The following is a 25,025-nucleotide window of genomic DNA, read 5'->3' as shown; positions in this document are numbered from 1 at the left end:
ATGTTAAGTGCAATTTGAAATAAGAAATGTAAAATGTGATAAAAATGCATTTTTGTGTTTATTTGATTCCTATTCAGGAGACTTTGATAAGAATGACTATATATGTAATATAGAGTATACAGAGTATCTTTGTTTACATTTTTGGTTGGTGGTGTGCCTCAAGATTTTTTCAATTAAAATAACGTACCTTGGCTCAAAAAAGGTTGAAAAACACTGATCTAAATAGTTTGGTGAACAGGGTTTTCATTGGGTTTGGTTTCCACACCAACTATAAAAATCTAAGAAATGTTGTAGTTTTTTGTCTACCAGACTATCAGGTTTGAAAAGCTTCTACTTTTTGGCTGACCTGATTTAACCCAATGCATGATTTTGGCTTTTTAATTGGTCCGCAAACGATATCTGTTCACGTTTCTAACATGACGTCCTTTCAACACTTCCAGGACTACGGGTATCGGTCTCCCCCGACCTTACTACATGGCCGATGAAGATGACGAGCGGCCCTTCATCTGCTCCTTACCCGTCGACAACGGCATCATGTCCTGCTCAGACGTCCCAGCCCGCCGTGAAGGAGGCCGGGCCTGCTGTTTGGACAAAGAGGACGTTGTGTACCGTCAGTCCATTGGACTGAGTCCTGAACCTTTGACCAATGGCAGCGTCAGTGTAGCTGGCCTATGTGTCAACTGGAACCAGTACTACACCAGATGTCACACTGGAAGCAGCAACCCACACAAAGGTGCCATCAATTTTGATAACATTGCCTATGCCTGGATCGTCATCTTTCAGGTGGGTGAAAAGTTCCGTCAGAGTTTTAATTGTTTTGTTTTGTTTTCTATGGCTTTGGTTTGAAATCATGTTCAGCCTAATGGATTATGTCCTGTCCTTCCCAAAGTTCATGACAAGGCATTATTCTGGTTTGAATATCTAAGTGGGCTCAAGGATTTGATGAGCCAATTCAAGCACTTCAAGTGGCTACATGAATTAAGAGCTTTGCACAAAACTGCCTGTGAATCACCGGCAACAGAAAACAAGAGTGGGTCAGGATAAAAACTGTGCCAGCAGCATTTACCTTAAGCGTCCACAGAAAAACAGCTTGATGTTATGAATGCAGACCAGACTGTTAGAAAACATAGTCTATTCCAATTAAGTTGTGCAGCCTGAAAATTTTTGAATTGTCATTCACCATTGAGTGTTGTTTACAGTGTTCAATATGCTGCTGTCTTTTTGCTTCTTTTTCTACCAATCATAACTAAAAAGTTCCCTCTGTTTTAATGATCTACGAAGCCTCAAGTACAGCTAGTTTTAGTTTCTGCAATTTTTTGTCTGTTCAAATTTCCAAATGTCTGCGTTTTATTTGGGACTAATAGCCTAAAATGAATAAACAATGATTTCCTTTTGATTTTGCTCCATTCAACATCAAATCTTTTTTAATGCAATAACTTTCATTAAAAATCTAATCATTTTGTTTCTCTGTTATCTTAATTTGTCAATGATCTCCCTGGGCGATAGACGTTTTCCTCTCAGCACGTTTTGCTTTCAGTTTTTTTTTATTACATTTTTTTGGCACACTCAGAGCCGAAAGGCTGCGTATCCATCTGTTACTTAATATTACAGAGAACACATCAGCAAATCGTGGATTCTTTGTTCGAATTCCACTTAGCGCAGCCATATGCAAAACAATAAAAGTTAGCAAAATTACACTGGAAAGTTAACTTTCAGGTTTATCCTGTCCTAAAAACCGCGTGGATGTTTTTGGCCACAGCATATTGTTTTTAGTAGACGACGACTAACTGGCCATCAGTTCAGTGTCTGGACCTTCACTGAATCCAGACACATGCAGACTGTATGTATCTGGAAAATATTAACCCAAAGAATAAAATTCAACGAAGTGTCTTAATTTACATAAAAATAAATGTTGTTTTTGCTGTCAATAAGCTGATAAGATTAATAATAATTTAAATATTGTGCACACAACACAGACCGATTTAGGCATATGGTACACAAATTAGCAAAATTCGGTGTAACTAGACATAAACTCGACCATGGTTGGGTTTATGCCTATGCTTCTAATCGGTCGTTGGTTAATGGGACACATATGCCATTTTGACTGTATTATGATGTTTCAGCTGGATTTGCTACAATTGCCGTCTACACAGATAGATTGTATCCACAGTTTAATATACGCAACATTATTTGGAACAGGTTTTGTTACTGATGTTTTACCTGATTTCAAACTTATGCTAGCAAAACTGTTAGCTTTAGCTTGCCTTGAAAAATAAACAAGCATGTCGCCAAAAAGCTCAAATCCTTGATTGACCCTTTTACTGAATGAAAACTCTGTGGCTCTGAATTTATTGTCTTCTTTGCTTTAGGTGATCACTCTGGAGGGCTGGGTGGAGATCATGTACTATGTGATGGATGCTCACTCTTTCTACAACTTTATCTACTTCATCCTCTTAATAATAGTAAGTCTTGTCTCTACTTTAGTTTAAATCAAAAATGTTGGACACATTGCACTAACTGAGTAAATGCTTAATATAAATGTGGTGAATCTGAATAGGTTAAAAAAAAATCACATGTACAGTTTAGTAGAGTTTTAATGAGACATTTGGTTACATTACTAATCTGGACAAACATGATATGAGTTATGAATTGTAAGTGTATGATCATATAAGGTTGGCTGAATTCAATTTGTCAGTAGACGTGTATCGTTTCTGTCCTCTGTGTCTTACCTGTGCGCATAGTTACACGTGCACTCTCACAAATCCTTACTCACACACGCACGCACACGCATACACACACGCACACATGCTGAGAACTGCTGCACAAATCCCTAAAGAATCCTCCCTTTTGTTCCCGTAAAACACTTTTTAATTCCAGTCCTTTAGCTTCTCTATGTGTGCCACAGTACACTTTTGTGTGTGAGCGTCGATGCGTGGCTTTCTCGGTATATTTCTATTTTAGCTTGTCGGGGAGTACTTAGAAGTATGTGTGGAAGTGTTATCATAATGCAGCGTGACTGCTAGCTCCAGCTACTCTGCTACCCAGGGGCTGTCTTGTCTTTTTTATTAGACTTTTAATTGCCTCGCCTTCTGAGGCAGACACAAGCTTTTTTGCTCTCTTCCCTTTCCTCGCCGATACTCTCTTCATTCGTTAATGTGTCACTTCTCCTAGTATCACTCTATCTCCTTGAATGTGTCAATCTCTGCTCCCAGCACTTTCACACCCGCAACACATTCCCCTCCATCTCTGCTTTCTCACTCTCTCTCTCTCACCAGGTCCATCTTTGCCATACGCCATTCCCCTTCCACTGTTTTTTGTCTTCTGTTAGCCTCCTATCTCTCTTCTGCTGCCTTCTTTTCATCTCTGTGTTCTCAGTTGGCCGTATAAGCAGGCATCATTCATGTAACTGGATGCGTTTCCATTACAAAATGTGCGCAAAAACTTTGTCGATATTTTACTAATGTCGACAAAACCACAATTTCGCTGTTTCGTTTAAATAAGAAGCTCAATTAAAATCACGCATGAGCACATTTGTTCACTTTGTTCACGTGACAAGTCAGAAACATCCAACTATTTCCTGTCGACTTCTTCATTGGTTAGCGCCGGTTGTCAGTGTGACTCGTGTGATTTGAAAAACGCGTTTCCATTGCAGTTTTGCGAAATGAACCAGTTTCGATAGTCAAAGAAAAAAACCACCTCATCCTAGCGCCAAAACATTTCATCAAAAAGAACTGGCATATTTCGATTAAGCAAATTTATTTTCAAAATTCCATATATGGTCATTGGAAATGCTGCTACAGTCCGTCTACAATCTATTCTCAGACACCTACTGTCACAACCAGTAACACATTCAAAGTTATTTTCTCACACACACAGACACTCACACACTCAGAGGCACGAAGACAAATTCTCACGGTCTGCCTCTGATTTGCTGTTGGACACTATCCAACACATCAAACTGCCGACGTTGGCTTCCTTCTGCCGATTTGTGAAATAATGGCCCCCTTTTGATGTGGATGCGTCGTTTACCAAAGGATGAAGAGAGGAGGAAGGAGAGAAGAGTAATAACCAAAGGCAGGAGTGAGGATTTGTGGAAATTAAAATAAAGATGATGAAATGTGTGTGAAAAAATATAGAGAGGGGGAAGAATGGCCAGATATGCAGCGAGGGATACGCGAGGGAGAATCGTAAGATACCGAGTGGGCTTAAGAGAGTCGGTGATGAACGGGGATAAAACAGGAATGACTGACAGACGTGAAGAGGAAAAACCGGGAGGTGATGGTGACAGACTGGAGTGTCGGTATCAAATCCGGGAGAGGATTGGAGGGTGAGCGAGGCGAGGCGAGTCCCGTCCCGTCTTTGATGTCAATTGAAATGTCCTTAATTAGAGTGAGTCTCTCAGCGTGTCCTCTCATGGCTCACGTGCGCAGGGCAGACACCCTGATCACAGGATCGGGGTAACAAGCGTGTCATACAATAAAATACATGCCAAGCCCTTCAAATTAAGCCAGTGTAATGCTACATTAAGGCAGGTACATATATAGTACGTGTTATACAGCATAAAACATCAAAAGCCTGGCATAATTTGAATACCAGACTGAGCACTATTGCAACATTCAACACATCTGATCAGCCAAGGCCCACTGGGCTGGAGCAGGACCCATTTTTACCTCGCCACCTTTCACAAGTCCCTCTTCCAGCAAACCAGCTCCACTGTTAAACTGTTGCCAGTGCTTACTTTGCACCAATTCCCATTGGTTTCACTACTTCTTCTGACTCCAGAATCATTAAAGTGTAGCACCAAACCTGAGCCGGACCAGAGGAAGGAACTGCTTTGGTGGCTGCAGGCTAACTGAGACCAGCAACCAGTCTAAACATTCAGCGCCACCATTAAAAACCTGGAGTTAGTTTTATTTCCAATCTGCATAGTTTAACTCAAAAACGTAAATTTACAACACTTGAACGTTAATGAAGAAGCCACATTAGGCAGTCCCTTCACGAAGTTGTGACGTTGAGTTCGCAACTGTTGACGCAAATTCAGTCATTATTCACAACTTTTTGCGCAGACTTGGGATTTTCACCTGACATTGTGACGTTAGTCAGATGTTATAAAAGCTTGAGTTACTATTTTAGTGGCCAAAGGATTGACAACAGTTGTACCAAGCATTGTGCAGAATTTGTCAACATGGACATTGTGAATTAAAAGATACAAAAAATCAAAAAATTAAATCCAAGCGTACAATTGTCCTTCAGCAAAAAATTATTATTTTTATTTTTATTTTTTTTACTATTATGGGGCATTTTATACATCTTTACCACCCCTGGTTTTTCACAAATAGTCAAGTTGCTTTGTAATTGTAATTTGTACATTAAAACCAAAAAATTAAGCAAGATATTTATTTCTCTTTCACTTTCTGCATTCCAATTTGACATTTCCTCCTCTATCTGTCAAACCTTCATCAGCTCTGTTGCATCACATTTCAGCGACTCTCTCCCAAACACATAAAGTGGAGTTAATTGATTTGAGCTCTTTACCAGTCTGACATTATCAGCTCTGTTTGTACTCCCGCTTGTCATCGTCAAACCGGCGGACAGACGGAGAGACTTTTATTAATGTTCAACAGACTTTCCAACGCAGAGTACTAAGCCAGTGAGCAACGGAGGACTGAACGTATGGAGAGAAAAGGAAGTAGGAAGAGAGGGAGAGGGGTTTAAACGGTTTGGCGGTTTCGCTCCGATGCGGATAAAATGAGGTAAATCAAACTGAGAGATGGGGTGGGATACGGAGAGGATGACAGGAGATATGGCTTGAGGGGAACTAGATGACAAGAGATAGCATCAGATGGAGAGACTGATGAAACGAGTCGGATCAAGCTGACAAATTCCTCAGAGTGATTATCATCGTCGAGAGTTTGAACAAGAAACCCAGCAGAGCTGGAGCATTATTTGGAAAACAGCTTGACTGTTTAATTAAGATTTAGCATCCTCAAACAACATCCTCAACATTATTTGGTTTCAAAGGCTGTCTGATGCAGCCTTCTGCTCTGACATGCGACTGTGACTCAAACAGTTGAACGTATTTCTACAATTTGACAGTGTTAATCAGTGGCAGAAATCTCAAAGCACATGTTATCACACCAACATAAATGACTAACCGTGCTTGTAGGCTCAGTTTAACTGCAAATTTAGGATGTTATTGTATGGATCAGTTTGCACATCGTGCATAAAGTGTCTCTCAAAAGTGTCTGCAGCCACATTTCAATGTTTTGTTGACGTAGAAAAAATTGTAGCCATGATAAATCCTTTGCACTCATGTAATGTCTAAATCAGCTGGAAAAATGGACAAATCTGTCAGAAATAAAAATGCATGAAGCAAGAAAAGTTTCAAAAACTTGGTTTCATATGTCTGCACATTCCTCAACTAATTACTATGTTGAGCTTTTTTGACTCTTTTTCAGAACTTTGTTTTCTGGAGTTCATTATACGTTTAGCTGTTGATTCATTTCTTCTCTGGAGTGTAAAGTTTGTAATCAGTATAAAGTCGGTTAGCTGTTGACTTGTGACACTCATGGTAGCAGCTTTTTGTAGCAGCTGTGCTATGCTAGCTTTGATTTGTTTATTTTGAAAGAGCTGACTATAGTAAGACAAATCTATGTCTGTCCTGTCAGTGTACCAAGAGAGTGTGAGTATAAATATTTCAACGGGGAAGTGAATGTGCTGAATGGGTTCTGGGATATATTATCGCGCTTTCTGTCCACGAGTCTTGAGAAATCAACTGAAAAAGCAGCGAGTCTGATGAAAACTCAATACTTTGAATCGATGAAGAGGAGCTTTATCCATGGAGCACTTTCCCACAGCGCCCTATATAGACACGCTCATACGTCTGCTCTCACCTGCTCGTATTGACGCAGCAAAGGGAGAGAACAGCATCGGCTGATCAGGATTATTGATCACTACCTTCAGAGATGTATCGTTTTCCTGGCTTCTTGCACTGGTTTTCAAAATGAACCCTGCAGGTTGGGATGACCTTGATGTTGTTGTTTACCCCACTCTCTTTCTACGCCAAAACTAGATGTTCAATGTATACAAATCTAAATTTTTTATTTTTTTTTTTCTGGACGATCTGCAATTAAATCACCCCGTTAACTTTTTCCAACGGTCTCCATGTCTGTTTGCAAATGAGATAAGTAAATTAAATAAATTCCAGTAGTCTTTTTTTAAAATATATTTATAAATTGGAGCCTTAATGTGTAAAAGTCAGTTTTGATAAGGTTATAAAGCCCAAGAATCATTTTGCGCTTTTCCTTAAGCTTGATCCAGATGCTAAAGAGACTGAGGTTATTGGTTCTTGACGCAGCCAATCAGAATTGATTTCTGACCCTGGTGCCTTTGGTAGCTGTCACTTGCTCTTCACTCATTCTGTCAAAAAGGTTATTTGTATAGCACATTTCAGCAACAAGACATTTCAAAGTGCTTTACATCATGAAAACAAAAAAACAAAGTAATGCAACATAGAATCAACAATCGACACATTACATTTAGACAATGCAATTGATAAATTCTTCATTGATTATGATTCAAAGGCGACTCCAAACAGGTGGGTTTTTAGTCTAGATTTGAAGGCACTAATTGTTTCAGCAGTTCTGCAGTTTTCTGGAAGTTTGTTCCAGATTTGTGGTGCATAGAAGCTGAATGCTGCTTCTCATCGTCTGGTCTTATGCTTCTCTTTTTAAACTTACTGGTTCAACCAAACTTTTTGCACACCTATCGCCCTCTCAGGTCGGTTCCTTCTTCATGATCAACCTGTGCCTTGTGGTCATCGCAACCCAGTTTTCAGAGACCAAGCAGCGGGAGCACCAGCTAATGCAGGAGCAGCGCGCTCGCTGCTCGTCCTCTTCAACGTTGGCCAGCGAGCCGGGAGATTGCTACGAAGAACTCTTCCAGCTGGTCTGCCACTGCCTCCGCAAGGCCAGGAGGCAAATGGTTGCCTTTTTTAACAGTTTGCGAGGTAAACCCCGTGGGTTTCGGGGCGTTGGGCGAGGAAGACGAGGAGGGGATGAGAGGGAGAAGAAGGCCAATGGAAGGCGAGAACTTGAGAGGAGACTTGTGTCCAGGCCAGGTAGGTGGCTGAGAACATGATAAGCAGCAGTAGACATAAGGCACACGATATACACTGACCTCCAAATGTTTTCTGTTCCCAGGTCATCCGTGCCCTCATCATCATAAACCAGTTCACGCCTCGTCAGCTGAGCCTGTAGCCCTGACCACTGCCTCGAAGGCAGACGGTTGTCCTCAGTGTGCTGCAGCACTGGAACTTAAAGACGGAGCGGGAGCCGTCTGTGTCGCTGGCGATGAAACAGAGGAGGAAGCTGTGGACAAAACTGACAATGAGGATAAGCAAAAACAAGGAACCAAAGACGAGGACAAAAAAACCCCGAAAAGTGCCGAGAACCATATAGGATGTAGCCCGAAGAAACGATGCAAAGAATTTTGGCAGGACACGAGGAAGAATCTGTGGGGCATTGTAGAGAGCAAGTACTTTAACCGAGGCATCATGATCGCCATCCTTATCAACACCATCAGCATGGGGATTGAGCACCATGAGCAGGTAATACAAGCATTAATTGATAACACACCTAAGGTAGCATATTTGGCCGTCTTTTTTTCCTTGGAGCTTTATTATAGTTGTTAATACGCCAAGGATCGACATTTTAAGGTCATGTCCAGGTGTGTCTGTAAAAGTTCTTTGTCACTTAGACTGTGCATCCTTACAGATTCAGTATCTTGGGGGACCAGAAATAATCATTTTTGAAACCAAGTTCCAGAGTGGATACAAAGTGGTGGTTTAATGTTACCATGTGGCAAGACGCTCTCTCTTCTGCATGTGGCTCACTCTGACATATAGCAAACATGGCGCCATTCTGTGTTATTTGTATTGCTGCCTTGCAGTGTTACAGCGCCGTCCATTGGCCCGGAATAGCTATTACATCATTTTCTGTGATGCTGCACATTTATTCTTGATCACAAAAATGTTCCGCTCTCGTCTCATTGAATACAGGGCCTCTCCAAAGCTGATAAATGAACTTAGTGCAAGGAATTGTGATGAACTATTTAAATTTTTAGTATTTGCTTTTTGGATTGACTTCCAAATTGAGCCATCTTCAGAAAATGTCGCAAGGTTCCCAAAGCCTAAAATAATCTTTCATTGGCAGACTAAACACAACAACAGGATTTCAGAAGATTTATTTACTTACATTACAATGGCAGAATGTGAAATTTTGGTTTAATTTAGAGAAAAAAAACCCTTGGTCCTACTTTGTGAGCCTTAAGATTATTATCAGAAACAAATAAAAAATGTATTCAAGTTTATTTTAAAAACAACTTATAATCTCAAGGGATATAAACATTAAAATACATTGAAATGGAGATATTCTCTTGTTCCATATTTAGGTTATTCCAAAATAAATGCTTTCCCCCCCCAAAAAATTATAATAATATATATATATGTATATATATGCAATGGTATTTGAAATGTTTGATGTTTTTTTCCATATTCATCAAAAAGTAAAAACCAAGCTAAAGTTACATTAGCTGTGTTATATTATCAGAACAAATCAAAGTGATAATATGACTGAATGTTGTGACGATGAAATCAGGTTATATTAACCTTCATTTTCCTCACGCCTATAATTTATCACTAAAAATATAGTAACAAACTTTACATTGAACCTCACATTGAAGTTAAGTTGAAACAAATCATCTTACTTCTGACTCACTTCCACGCTAGCTGTGTTATTCCAAGAGCACTTCCTGCTGAAAATGTTCAAACAAACTATTTCCTGTTGCAAAGTTGTTTTAAGTGTGAATTTAGAAAACATTTTCCAATGCCAATTAAAATTTCTCCAACTCAGAGTATAGCGAAGAAAACCTTCCAACCCCTACTGTAATATAGAGTTAAGAAGTGAATATGGGAATAAACTGGTGTGTTGTCACTTTGTCAGCCTGGAGTAATGTTTGTAGAAGTTTTGAGGAGGAAGTAAATTTGTAGGGATCCAGGTGAAATGTGGAATGTGACTTACTGATTATTTCCAAAACCTAAAGGACATGATTTCACCAAGATTAATAAAAAAAAAATGTTTATGTTCACCAAGCCCCACAGTAATAAAAGCAATGCAGTGGCATGTTTTCTAGATTTTTCTTCCCCCTCTGGTTTCTATGTTTTACTGTCGCTCAGCTTTTTTGAACTCTTTGTATTTCTATCAATATTTCTCTCTCTCTCTCTGCCTCTCTCTCTCTTGCTATACCATCGCCCACTCATGCCTGCCACCGCCGCAGTGGTAGGTCGTCTCTCATCCTAGCTGCTGCTAAAAATAGCGAGACAGAAGGGAAGTGACAGAGAGACTTTGCTGTGTTAATGGGGAGGAAATACAAAGCTGGGTTTGCCTGTCTAGCTTCCTGGGAAGGAAACTGGAGTGTTCCTTCGCAACATGGTTAAACACCAGAATCACAGTCTGTGTCTGTTGTTGTGACTGTGATCTTGTTCTCACCTGTTCTGGGGAAAAAAAACAAAAAAAAACACGTGGTTCCCCAAAGTCCTGTGGCTGAGGCCACAGCCGCTTTGGGAAGAAAGGTTGCATAATTTCCAGCACGTATACCATTAGACGAGGTTTTTCTGGTTGCACTTTATTATTTATGAGACAACGCAGTGGAAGTGCTTAGAGCGGTTGCCCAACAGCAACAAGTTGCCGAGTTTAAATGCAGGCTTTAGCAGCTTTTGATTCAGAGCTGGGTTTCTTTTTTGCCTATTCTTGGGTTTCTCCAAGTATGCTGGTTTGCCCCTCAGTTCGAATACATGCAAGGTGCGTTAACTTGAGATAATAGGTTGTTATTGGGTGTAAGGGAATGACTGTATGCTGTTTACCACTTTGGATGGTGTTGTTCCCCGACAGTTTTTGCAGAGCTTGATTGGTGAGGAATAGTCTGGAAGCTTTTCTGGGGTTTTTTTCTAGGATATGCACAGTTCAGTATAACCACTGAGAAACAATCACTGCTAAATCTTGCTAAAACTTGTAAAAAAATTTTTTAAAAAAGCTCAGGAGTTACACTTATGAGCCCAGAATTTGCAGTTAGAGTTGCTTTAGGAATTATCTTCTTCCTTACATTCTTCCTTTGCTGCCAGTTGTTGAATCCAAGCTGATTTTATGCAGTGCTGTCATCTCCACTGCTTGCAAAGACACTTAAGGTCGATGATGAATGGAAGGCTAAAGGAGGAAAGGTAGTGCAGGAAGGTATTGCAAAAAAAGAGTGAAAAACCTGAAGGAAAACGCTGCCAAATCTGCAAGAATTACGTTTATCTAATGTAGTTCTGACGTCTGCAGCAGCAGACGTTCCACAGCGAGCTGAAGTAGAGCAACAAGAGACGGTAGCAGTAGAAGTATCAGAAGCAAAAACAGTGATTTTTGAGAGTTTATAGCTGGTGTTCATTTATTAATCTTCCAATCTTTCAATAACACATAATTATCAAGTGATATTATCAAATTTAAACATGAAACTTTAACATTTTTTAACTCAAACACGACGGGCCGCTGGATAAACAACTGCCCTAGCGCCTAACCACTGGACATAGCAAGTTTTCTGGGGAAACCATAGGAGCCTCTCTGTGTTAGAGGTTCTATTGTTTTAGTTGGCATCATTATGAAGAACATTTATGTTTCCTATTGTATTCCTATTAAGTAATGAAAATGAACTGTTACAAACCTCTTGTTAGATTTATGCATACATGTGTGAGAAAAAACGTTTTCTGATGGTTCATGATAAACCATCAAGTAACGGAGTCACACAAACTGTGACTCAAAATATGTACATGTAATAGTAAAAGTACTTTACTATTAGCATTAATAAGGCATAAAGAAACATAAACATGATTACAGTTGAATCTGTTCAGCCAACCTTAAACATATTTTGTAAGTTGCATCAAGAAATATAACAAACACACTAAATACCATTTGTTGAATCTAAGGGTGTTTTCGCACCTGATGGTCCGGTAGACTTGGTTCGATTGGGATCCAAAATCCCAACATTTGTTAAGTATTTTGTCAAACAAACCGAACCCTTTGAAAAACCTGTTCCCCTCCTCGCCTGTGGCGGCGCTGTACCGAGTACCAGATTTGTTGTAGGATTTGTAGGATTTCTCTTTTGTCTTTGGTAAAAGACCAGGAGCCATTTCTCCTGCTAGCGCTAAACACACCCAGAATGTTTTGCAATGTAGTCCACTTCCTGCTGTGGGAGCGGTCTCCAAACCAAACTGAATTAAATTCAATTACACGTCCTCAGTTTGAAGTTTCGCTGCAGCGTTAACGACTTAAAATAATCGATTGTCCACTGTCGCTATGCGCTCATCCAGGAGGAGTGATTGCTGAGTGTGAGTGACTTGAAGCAATCTGCTGGGTTTCCCTGGATGGAAAACTTTTTTTACCAATTTAAGTGAGAAACTGAACATGACCTGGCTGTATAAACAAACTGAATGTCCTTTTTTTTTTTTTGCCCCAAGATGACGTAAGTTGTGAATCGGCACTACATAAATACATTAAATTGGATTTAATTGAGGGCTGCACGGTGGGGCAGTTGGTAGAGCTGTTGCCTTGTAGCAAGAAGGTTCTGGGTTTAATTCCCAGCCCCGGTCTTTCTGCATGGAGTTTGCATGTTCTCCCTGTGTATGGTGGATTCTCTCCGGGTACCCCGGCTTCCTCACACAGTCGAAAAACATGACTGTCAGGTGAATTGGTCTCTCTGAATTCTCCTTAAGAGTGTGTGTGTGTGCATGGTTTGTCCTGTGTGTCTCTGTGTTGCCCTGCGATGGACTGGCGACCTGACTGGCGACCTGACCCTGCCTCTCGCCTGAAATGTCTCGCTGGAGATGGGCACCAGCAACCCTCCTGACCCCACTAGGGACAAGGGTGTAAGAAGATGGATGAATTTAATTGAAATTTTGGGTTCATCTGCCGAGACTGACCAATCATGGTGGACTTCAAATGCTTGGGTCAAGTTTTTGCTCCATACCCAGAAGTAGCACCAGGTGTGGATTCATAGATGGTTTTCTGCAAACTTTGGCTGCAACAAGCGATTATTTGACCTACTTTTGCCTTTCTATAATTTCAAGCCACTTTTCATATATTCCTCTGACCTCTGTCGTTAACGTAGCTTTTTCATCCACAGAACTGCTGCTATTTTATGTTTTTTCTCAGCGCACAGAAGTGGCACCTGGAGTCGCTTCCTACTGCTCTGCAAACCAAGACATGGTTTTGCATAAAATTTGCAGGAAATCACCAGTTGCTGAGAAACTCAGACCACCCAGCAAACACACGCACGCACGCACGCACGCACACACACACACACACACACACACACACGCACACACACACACACACACACACACACTGTATGACTCTACAAACAGATATGGACATGGATGTATCTACAAGAACAGAATAAACAGAATAAAATGTCCTTTAATATCTCATAGTGGGGAATTGTCTGTGCAATAACAGCAAATAGACTCACACAAGCATAGAATATATAAAACAGAACAAAGAATAAAATACATAGTCAGGGCAAAATATGGTGAGTTTGACACAATGAAGAGCTTAAAACTTTATGCCAACTGTAACCAAACTGCTGATGATATAAAAGAATGAATTATGAAAAATAGTATAACATTCCTGTATCTGCAAGAGCGTCATTTAACATATTTGATTTGTTTCATTTTTTTGCAATTTCCTGCATTATCTTTAGTTTTAATCCTCATCTCTGTTTTTTTTTTTGTTTTTTTTTCTAATGTCTGATTCTGCGTCCTCTGGCGGTCAGCCAGAGCAGCTCACCAACGTGCTGGAGATCTGCAACATCGTTTTCACCAGCATGTTCTCCATGGAGATGATCCTGAAGCTCACCGCTTTCGGCTCCTTCAACTACTTGAGGAACCCCTACAACGTGTTTGATGGCATCATCGTCATCATAAGGTACCAACAGAAGGACCTCAGTCCTCACACTTACGTTCACCATCAACAGGCTGAGGTTCTTAAAGGGCAGACGTGTCATAATGAGGTAAATTGGTGCATTATGTTCAAGATGTGTTTAATTCAAATTTAATGTTTTACAAGCAGGAACAAGTGCAGTTAAGTCGTGTTTCTTACTGTCGTTCTGTGTTTCCAACTTTCTGTCTTTGAATTTTCCTTTGTCTTCATTTTTTTCTCTCTTCTGTCTTTCATTTTTTCTTTTTCCATCATCTTTCTGACTTTCTTTTTTGTTTCTTCTTTCTGGTTTTCTCTTTCTGTCTTTGTCTTTCGTTCTTTCTTTTTGTCATCATGTCGGTCTGTCTTTTCTTTTCTGTCTTTGTTCATTTTTCTTTCTTCTTTTCAGGTTCATTCTTTCTTACTTCTTTTTTTCTGTCATTATGTCGGTCTGTCCTTTCCTTCTGTCTTTGTCTTTCCTTACATTTTTCTGCCTTTGTTTTTTTTTCTTCCATCTTTCTTTCTTCCTTTCTTCGTCTTTCTTTTTTCTTTCTCTCTGTCCTTGTCTTTTGTTTTTTCTGTCTTTCTTTCTGCCTTTATTCCATATGTCTGTGTTTATTTTGTTTTTTTCTTTCTGTATTTCTGCCTGTTTCTTTCTCTCTCTGTCTTTGCCATTCTTTCTTTCTGTCTTCCTCTACATCTGTGTTTCTGTCTTTCTTTCTGCCTTTATTCCATATGTCTGTGTTTATTTTGTTTTTTTCTTTCTGTATTTCTGCCTGTTTCTTTCTCTCTCTGTCTTTGCCATTCTTTCTTTCTGTCTTCCTCTACATCTGTGTTTCTGTCTTTCTTTCTGCCTCTGTGTTCTGGTTACGCAGTAGAGGTGGTTCTCTATTAAATCATCCCAGTTTTGTCAAAGTGTCAAACACACGCTGCCCGGTACAAATGCACCACCTGTACGGATCGCGATGCCAACGTGTCAGGCAGCAACAGGAACATGTTTTGTCTTTTGTTGTGTGCCTGGAGCTTTCTGTGAATGGATGTGGCTTTGATCTGCTTGTGCGTTTTTTTTTTTTTTTCCTCTAGTTCATATGGTTAGAAGTCTTTGTCTGTGATCCCCATTAGAAACCTCAGATCAAATACACATCAAAGCATGTAAAACTGAAAAAAGATCAAATGTGCAACCCATCACAGAAAGATGCAGGTTGATTGAACGTTTCTGCGTCTGTCTTCTAATCTCGTGCTTCTCGACCATTTTATTTTTCTTCCCGTCTTCATCTTCCTGAACGTCCTCGGCCATTGAGAGGAAAGCCACTCTATGGAAGTGCCTCCATTCAGTCCTCAGCGGTTCAGGGGAGAGAGTATTTTGATGTGCTTAGCAGACCCTTTGATAGCTGGTTGGTTCAGTCCGAGAGAAAAACTCTCTGTCAACATAAAGAATGTCCAGAGACGCAAAAACACCATAAGTCCAAGTTATGTAACACACCCAGTGTTTGAAACGTATAAAAATATAAAGCATGCTGGAGGAAAATATATCAAATACTTCAGAAATGCACTTTGGAGAATATATGAGTTTTTTTCCCCCTTAGCTGCCATGGTGTCTCCAGTGTCCTCACGGACACATTGTCCTACATGTAAATGTTTTGAGGGTGACTGTCAAGGGATTTAAAGCAAATTCTCTGTTTTAAATTGAAACATGAGGTTGCGTTTTGGTTCTCTGACTTGTCGGTCATCTTCCTCCTTCCTGCGTCTCGCTGCAGCGTCTGTGAGATTGTCGGCCAGTCGGACGGCGGCCTGTCGGTGCTCCGGACGTTCCGGCTGCTGCGCGTGCTGAAGCTGGTCAGGTTCATGCCGGCGCTCAGGAGACAGCTGGTTGTCCTCATGAAGACCATGGACAACGTGGCCACCTTCTGCATGCTGCTCATGCTCTTTATCTTCATCTTTAGGTGAGCTGATGCTCTGCAACACAGAGCTGATTTTTTTTAAGGTTTTAGCATCACAAACTTGAAACATATCCTCATAAAAATATGTTGTGTTTTAGAAGACTTTGAATTAAATATGCAATACTTATCGTTGTGTTAAAAACGCTAATATGTCTACCTGTGCATGCACTGTCAGTTCTATTGTAACTGTTTTTTACTCATATTTCTTGTTGTATTGACTTGATTAATCATCACAGGCATCAGAATATGGAGGACCAAAGCTGACATAATTAATAATAAAAGCAGAAATGTGCACATATTTTTTGTTTTTTCCTTTTCCTTAAACATGTGTTTTGGTATATCCTTGGTTATAAATCTTTAAAGGTAATAGAGTTTACATCTGTATATCTGTATGTTATCTTGGTTCTTGTCTGCTCTATTTGTGATTTAAGGTATATGTTATGTCCCAATACTATCCAGTATCCAGTATCCAGTGCTGCTGAACAGTATCCCAATACTGTTCAGCAGCAATTAATCTAAGGTTCAAAATACCAAATAAATACAATTGAAGGTCTTCATAAAACTACAGACACAGAGCCTTAAGGATTTGGAGGGATGTTGTAAAACTCCACTCGTATATATATTCATGAATATGCTGGAATTCATAAAATAATGTTTAAGTTCTGCAGGGCAAAAGGTAATAATCATCGTCTAGCTCTGAGCTTGAATCGTTCAACTCAAGTCAGTTTTCTTTTAAATCAGATCAGATGAACTTTGTTTTCCTCCAAAGGTCAATTTGCTTTAACTGATCGGTGAAAAATAAAATCTAAAGCTAACCCATAAATCTGTATCTATATTTAGAAGTCCACAAAGTCTAACATATTAATTAAAAACTATTTCTGTGATATTTCTGCTGTTTGGTTTTGATTATCACGTGAATGCTTGCATCTTCAAATACTTATGGTACAATAAAAAGCAGTGTTTAAATAAGTTTGCACATTAAGCGATTCTTCTTAACCACTCAGTGAGTTTGAAAAAAAAAAAAAAAAGAAGCTTTTTAGGAATTAATACTATCCATGTTTTTGCATTCAGTCTTCTAATCAATGTAAACAAATAAAAACCAACAACAATTTGTATTAAAAAAATGAGGAAATGACGTGCTCTGCATACTGTAACTTAAAGAAAATTGCGATTACATTCGTTAGCCAGTGTGTTCTCATTGTGGCTCTTTTTGTGTTGCAGTATCCTCGGGATGCACATCTTTGGCTGTAAATTCAGTCTGAAGACAGAAACTGGGGATACAGTCCCAGACAGGAAGAACTTTGACTCCCTGCTCTGGGCTATTGTCACCGTTTTCCAGGTAGTCGACCTGTCAGAGTTTATGGTCTAAAGTATTAGAACAAAGGGGCCAATGTGTTTTTTTGATAACAAATCTACACATTTTCATGGAAGTACATTTAGCTTTAATTATTGGTAGAATAGAATAGAATTATCTTTTATCTTCCCACAGTGAGGAAATTCAGCTGTAGCAGCAGGGTCAAGGTATATAGGTTCACACAAAGATCAAGAAGCCTTGAAACTCTGTAAAAAATAAAAATGAGAATAATTTTCTGTACTTTATGGACAAGATTATAAACATAGAAATACTGTGCAGTTATCAAAAATAGTGATCCAAGGAATGTGCAGGTGAGTAGAATGACTTTTAAAAAAAATTTTAAACTTGTACCTAAAGAGCACTTGTAATTGTGCAATAAGAAGACAAAGCAGAGTTTTTACAGCACATGAGATTTAAAAACAATGTAGAACAAACATGTGCAATACCAGCAAAAATGTTATTTAAAAATGAGTAAAACTGTGGAAATAACCGAAATACCAGCAGGGATGAAAACACATGTTGAGTTTGTTGGGAGTGTGACAGCTGCTGGGAGGAAGAATCTGCTGTAACGCTGCTTTGTGCACCGAGGATGCAGCAGTCTGTCACTGAAGGAGCTCTGGAGTTCAACAGTTTCATGCGCAGCTGCTGGGAGTTATCGTGCTGATTAATATCCATCCTAGTGATGGTAAACAGTGACCAGCTTGTTCTAAGGTGTGTGTGCAAAGCTTCAGTTAACTTTCTTTTTGGTTTCCTTTGCATTTCTCTAAGATTCTGACCCAGGAGGATTGGAACGCCGTGTTGTACAACGGCATGGCAGCCACCTCGCCGCTTGCTGCTCTTTACTTCGTGGCGCTCATGACCTTTGGAAACTACGTCCTCTTCAACCTGCTGGTGGCCATTTTGGTTGAAGGGTTTCAGGCAGAGGTAAATCATGACCAGATGCCGTTTTAAGGGGGAAAAAACCCCACACAAAATATTACTGTGGGGCTTTTATTTATTTGAATTGTATTTTGTATTCTCAGGGTCACTGACTGGTGCACCGTACAAATTAGGGGGGAATATTAATGCCTTCAACATTACCTCAAATAAGCAGCTAGATGTGTAAAACATGGACACATGAATGTAAACGTAGACCGAATTTGATCTGAATGAATAATGCTGCCTAGCAAAAAGCCAGGTGGTTTTCTGCAACTTCAAATGTGGTCAAAATAAACATTGAACCAAAATTCAACCAGAAACTTCAACCAGAAGTTTCTTTATAACAGTAAAAAAAAAAAAAAAAAAAGTGTGGATTTCTCTGGAACTTGCCAAATATTATTGTGTAGATTAGGGAGAAAATCCAGAACAAATTCAACATTTTACCACTTTAAAAAAAAAAAAAAAAGTATTTAAACATTGTATTTTTATTTCACCCAAAGCACCAAAGCAGAAGAGTCCAAATAAATAATTGAAAATATTAAGACATTCCTGACGTTTGCAGACTTGTGTCTAGAACTGTATGACTTGCTTGTAGGTTAGGTTTTCTGGACTAAGCTTTTAATATTATTTGTTTAACATTTTCAAGACAAAAAATAACAATAAGAAATGAAAAATTGTGAAAAAAGAAACCAGACACAACCGTACTAACAACTAATAACATGCATGAACATTTTCTGGAGTTATTTATTTTGCTTGTCTCAACTGTTTTGTTATAGTCTGTTTTGCAATCGCATAACACACTCCATGTCTTTTTTGCCCAATACATGTACAAAACAACATGAAATAATAAATATGTGGATAAAGTTATAATTCTTTACAAAATGTGACGACAAAAAGCAATTTACTACGGAGCAAAAACTCCAAACTTGTATTGTTTGTCCATGTTTCAGCCCCTCCATCCTTGCATCCTCAGCATCCTCTCGTCTCCAGTTGGAAGCTGACGTCCATCTGTCTGCGCAGGTCGAGGGCGTTTACACTGTGACCTTTGGCAGCGACATTCAGAGCTAAATTAAGCTCCGCGTTTGTGATTTACATGACGCCACATTTGACGAAGAGGATCCAATTCAAATGCAATCGCTGCAGCTGTCCAAACAGGCTGCGTAGGTCTTACATCAACTGCTAACGCGTTTACATCAACACGACTGCATCTAAAATACAGCTCAGCACGTTTTAATCTGCAGGTTCGTCTGCTTTGGTGTAAAAATGAAAACTAAATGGACAATGTGTAAGATTGTTGCATCCAGATTTCAATTAGAAAAGTACAAACAGACAACACAGCAGCTTCTGGCATAATTAAGATATAAAAAATAAATAAATAAAATAAAAAACGGAAATCAATACACTAAACATGATTTTGATACGACCTGGATTTTGTAAATTCAGGTGCATCTTAATTCATCAGAACGTCAAAACTTGAACAATTCATGCAGGTTATTCACTTAAACATTTAAGTCATGTAACATTTAGACTCATTACACAAAGTTTAGTTTCTATTCATTTTGATGATCAAAGCTTATGTCTTATGAAAAACAAAAACATAATTCTTCAGAATATAAAACATATTCATTTGACCAATTACAGAAAAAAACATCTTTGCATACATGTTCAATTTAGTTACTGTAACAAATTATCCCAGGAGTTATTGTGATCAACAATATATGTTTGTTTTGAGACAATTTTCAAGTAATCTAACAGTGATGGCATAATGTCTATTGTTTCAGTAGGTTTTAGTTAGTTTTGTTAACATACAATTTACTTCCAGTTAGTTGTAATTTCTCTGTTAATTATTTCAGTAAACAAACATGTTTTCTCCTTGTTGGTTTTTGTTATTTCATTAGTTTTTGTTAACTTGGTTAGTAGATGTTCAGATTTTATTTTGGTGCTTTATCATTTCTGAACCATCCCTCTGACTTGGTAAACGATGCTGCCATTAACCGTCAAAAATTATTGAATTCAGAAAGATTAGTTTAATATCACAGTCAGCTTTTTAAACGTTGATCAGTGAATTACCGTATCCACTGTATGAGGCTGTGAACGCGCTGACACACGTCAACAGCAGCCGTCAGTCTTCCGGGATGTTTCTCTCCTTTTTTTCACATCCATCCCCCCCCAGACTCTCTCACCTTCATCGCCTTCATCCGCTCTGTAGCTGCTGCTGCCACACACACACACACACACACACACACACACACACACGCACACACACACACACACACACACACACATGCACACCAGGGACTATTGAGCCAATTTACTGTCGTAACAGCTGTAGGAAAATCCCCGTAAGTCTTAAACAAACCTGTGAGGCTCTCTTGAATGATGTGTAAGTGGTTTTAAGCATTTACTGATTCGATCTTCAGAACGAACTTCATATTGAGCCTTTTATATCATTGCCCTTGCCCAGCACAGATTTTTCTGCTTTTATAGTAAATCTGTAATGATTTAAATACGGATGACATTYGGAAACATAAAAAATGTGTATGGTTTTTTTTGCGTGCATTTTAAAACACTAAGATGTGAAGCTAAAACTTCTAAAAAAGGAGAGTTTTAAAAAGAAAAGATGCAGCATGTGTCGGTGTCGTTGAAGAGCGCCCTGTGAGCCTAATGTTTCACGCTGCTGCTTTGTTTCTCCGCCTGCAGGGCGACGCGAATCGCTCCTACTCCGACGACGACCACTCATCCTCCAACTATGATGAGAGTGAGAAACGAGACTCCATTAAGCTGTCTGGTGAGTTCACTCGCCTCGCAGTTAAAGCGCTGGCTCGTTTCTGCTGCAGATATTTTGTTCCTTGTTATTCTTTGGGTCAGTAATCTCAGCTACAAGCCCCAAAAAATATATATCTAAGAAAAAATCAAATAAAGTGGATGGATTTTGATATATTTCATAATATTTCACAAATGTGCCTTTTTATTTTTCAATTCCTATACCGATATGTGAGGTTTAGTATCAGCTTATACTGCTTTGACACTGAAAAACATTGCCGGATTGATTTAAAATGTTTGGTGTTTTGTTTTTTTAAACACAGACACAAATGTGCTCAGTAACTCATGTATTTCTTAACCCTGCACCAATACAGCACACTTGAATACACTAATAGCTTCAGAATCTTGGTCAAAAAATAAAAATAAAAATTATTAACAGCAACAAACCTCTGCAAGTGCAATCAGAAATTCTAAATATGTAAAATAAATAAATCATGATATAATTCAAAGCACAAAGCATAGAATTAGACTGAATAGATCCGCCCCTACGGATTGGGCACATTGTCATGATACACGATCTAGTATCCATTTGTAATATCAGGTCCGATATCGATATTATCGGATTGGCGCATCTCTACTTGACACGGGATAAAGTGATGGAGATAGAAAAAATATATCTAAAATCCTAACCTAGAATAAGTGTGACATTAATTAAATCAATTATATCAGTTCAATTTTAACATCTTTATTTCATTTTGTGCATCATCTTGTTTATATTGCACACAATACAAAAATAATCTTAACCAATGAAAATGCAAAAGCATGTAACCAAAACATTTACCATTAAACTGTTAGATGAATTTCACTTCATCCTGAATTTGGGGGGGGGGAAAGACTGTTGAAAATAAAACACATACGTCATGCCACACTTTCCAGCTGTCAATTTTTAACAAATCTTGAAAACGACGCATTATTTTCCTTCCAGTTCACAATCTTTTGTTTCACTCTCTCACTCTGAGTCCAGATTGAATACATTACAGAAGTTTGTTGCCCAGAGTTTGTGCTCGGAGGGTTTATTCAGCAGTTTTACAAGATGAAATACATTTTTATCTTTGATTTGATCTCACAGCAAACCGTTTCAGCCTGGAGCCGAGGGAACGCCAGCATCACTTCATATGTGATCTTTGCGGTGTAAAAAGCTTCAGCTTATTTCTTAACAACCAAAACAACAAGAGTCCACACTTTCCACTTACATAAGCAAAACACACAGCTATTGTTTTCCCTTTTTTCTTCCTGACAGATCTGTTTATGTGAAGTGTGATTCTTTGTGACTAACCGAACTCGGTTTCTGTATTGAGAATATTTTAGATGTTTTTATCCTGAAACTATATTTGACTTTTTTATAAATTCTTTATCTTCACAAAGAGTTGAACTCCAAAGAAGTATTCTACACTACAATTAAAGACCGACAAGACAAAATGTGAATTTCTGCTCGACTAGTGTTGATTTCTAGTAAGAGAGCCACTGATTTTTTTTGTTTGTTTTTAATCAAACTTACCTGGAAAGTCCAGTTTGTTTGTGTATTCATATTCAAACTCTGACGAAAAAAGCGAACCCCTGTCTGCATAAAGTCCTAGGTCAAAGTTTAGTTAAAGTGAACTCTGGTGCGCTCCAAAAACAGGAAGCGGACTACGGCGCAGGGCATTTTGGGTAAATGCAACCAAAGCAAATGTGCTCTTACTCTTTTACCAAAGATAAACGAGAAATCCTACAACCACTGACGTCTGACCATGCTGCATTGTTGTTTACATTTTGAGAAGAAGGAAGTTTCGTTTTCTTCAGAGGATTTTGTTGTTTGCCTCAGTGGTTCTGGGTGCAGCGCCACCACAGGCGAGGAGGAGAACAGGTTTTTTTTTTTTTTTTTAGATTCTGTTCAGTGTGAAAACAAATCACACCAGCTTAAAATGCAGCAAATTACAGGTGCTTCCATTGCAGCTTTCTGATCACCGATATTTAAAAATTCCGATTTTGCCGGTCCAAATTTCTTTTGCCTGAAATGTTGCTAAATATAGTAAGGAAGTCACTGATTTGACAAAAGTGAGGTGACTTTGACTAACCGAAATGTTTGCAGACATGACCGGCCTCTTCTGCTCTCATGGTCTCCTCATGAGCAGAATAGGAGGACAGTGGTTGATTTTTAGTTAGAAGGTCTAAAAATCTTTGCTGCGGTAGAAAAGATCAGCTTAACATTTAAGTATCGACCAGTCACCAATCTCCCAAAATTAAGGAAATCACCGCCGATAAATCGGTGCACCCCATAGCAAATGTTCTGATTTTGATCCCCGATCGAACCTAATCTATTGACCATCAGGAGTAGAATGGAAAACTGTAGCATAAAAAGGAAAACAAAGCTTTATTTTTCTTTTTTTTTTCTTTTTTCGCCTCACTCATCTCTAGATCCAAGGATTTGTACTCTGACACCAAATGGTCACCTGGAGCTCGGGGCCCTGTCGGGCTCCAGGGGGTCCTACTCCTCGGAGAAGCGCAGCTTCACCAACGAGTCGAGGAAGAGCAGCTTGATGAGCCTCGGGCGGAGCAGCCTGGAGAGACGCTCCCTTTCTCTGGTGCTTCATCGCCCTGTCATCCCCACAGAGCCACACTGAACATGCAGTTTATGTCACATTAGCTGTTTTTAAACTCTGTGTCATGATTTCATTGAGGCATGTGTTTGCTGTTGCTATGGCACCGCTGTGACGATGGAATACAGGAGGAGGAATTTGTTGCTATATCAGCACACACAAAAAAACCTGATTTTGTAACAGGTGCACATTGTTGTATGATTAATTTTTTAACACTGCCATCTATGCCTGTGTGGGAGGAATTTTAGATTTGATCAAGTGAATCGAGTTTGATGCGCTTTGATGTATATTCTATTCATTACAGCTCTGGTACGGTTTCAGCCTCCTCATTAAAATCACATAATTGCCTCGGGTAAGCCGCACGCACCCAGTGCTTAATGTACATGTACAAAATACATTCTTTTTTTTCTTTTGTAAACTGAACTGAAGCCTTATGAAATACATACACATATATAAATATATGATGGCAACTCCAGGAGGGAGACGTAGAGAAGTGAAAACACAGTAATGGGTGAGATAATGAAATGCGTCGGCGCTCGTACCTCAGAGGTTATGATGCTAAAGTCAATGTGTGCGTGAGATCCTCCTCACTTTGATACCTTTGAGGGTTTTTTTCTATAACAAGGGAGCAGTTGTAGAACCTGGTGCTGGAAACAATTGGATGACAGGCAATCAAAAGGACGTGTTCATGAAGAACTTTTATTTCTTGTTCCGGCTGAAGTTTTGTCAGCGCTCATTTAGCCAGAACTTTGATGAAAACACACTGCAGGGTGTGTGGATCAGATCCAGTTAGTGGTTCTCTGCTCTGCTGTGCTCTGTTGTTGTTGTGCTGCTTATCAGTTTGGGTGTTGATAGGACTGGGTTTGATGCAGCGCTGTGATACGATCGGTGTCACTCTTTTTAACGGGTTGCTTCTGCGTTTGATAGAGGCTGAATCAAAATGATTTGTTTTTGTTGTTGATGGGGAACTGAAATCTGGTGCAAGTTGGAGGTGGAAAGACCTTGACTTACTATTCACAATTACAGAAAGTGTTACCAAAAGTTAATTAGATGTACATAAAATGTGATACTTTATTCTGAAGTACTGAACTTTAAACATTAGGCTTTGTGTTTGTATTTGCCCTCGTACTTATTTTTTGTTTCAGCTTCATTTTTTTCTTTTTTCTGTCGCTCTCGTTTCAGATCATCAAACAAATGGTAAAACTATGTAAACATAATACAAGTAAATTAAAAAGGCAGTTTTTAATTTGTGATTTTATTTAGTTAGGTGAAAAAATCCCCTAACTAAATGATGGTTGATCATAGCGCTTCGTGCCATTTACTGAATAGTATGTAGTGGATAAAACAGGCTCCGTTAATGCAGTGTTAAAACATAACATCAACTTGTTACAGTTTTACTATACTA

General features: G+C 39.1%; 1 protein-coding gene across 5 annotated transcripts in view; it reads left to right on the top strand.

Annotated features, from left to right (window-relative positions):
• Nucleotides 1–25,025, top strand: part of LOC103479941 (voltage-dependent T-type calcium channel subunit alpha-1I-like) — a 200,969-nt gene that overhangs the window by 109,033 nt on the left and 66,911 nt on the right. For all 5 annotated transcript variants that reach the window (XM_008434689.2, XM_008434762.2, XM_008434828.2 and 2 more), the window contains 10 exons: nt 441–783; nt 2,370–2,462; nt 7,780–8,119; nt 8,202–8,608; nt 13,864–14,015; nt 15,764–15,949; nt 17,168–17,285; nt 18,069–18,224; nt 20,919–21,006; nt 23,439–23,605. In XM_008434689.2, the coding sequence (XP_008432911.1) occupies nt 441–783; nt 2,370–2,462; nt 7,780–8,119; nt 8,202–8,608; nt 13,864–14,015; nt 15,764–15,949; nt 17,168–17,285; nt 18,069–18,224; nt 20,919–21,006; nt 23,439–23,605 (2,050 nt within the window). The remainder of the gene's footprint in view (nt 1–440; nt 784–2,369; nt 2,463–7,779; nt 8,120–8,201; nt 8,609–13,863; nt 14,016–15,763; nt 15,950–17,167; nt 17,286–18,068; nt 18,225–20,918; nt 21,007–23,438; nt 23,606–25,025) is intronic.

This window comes from Poecilia reticulata, linkage group LG1, assembly GCF_000633615.1.
Source record: "Poecilia reticulata strain Guanapo linkage group LG1, Guppy_female_1.0+MT, whole genome shotgun sequence".
In the NCBI taxonomy this organism is placed as follows: domain Eukaryota; kingdom Metazoa; phylum Chordata; class Actinopteri; order Cyprinodontiformes; family Poeciliidae; genus Poecilia; species Poecilia reticulata.
The sequence above is the reverse complement of the archived record's forward strand: the minus strand, read 5'-3'. Positions and strand labels throughout refer to the sequence as shown.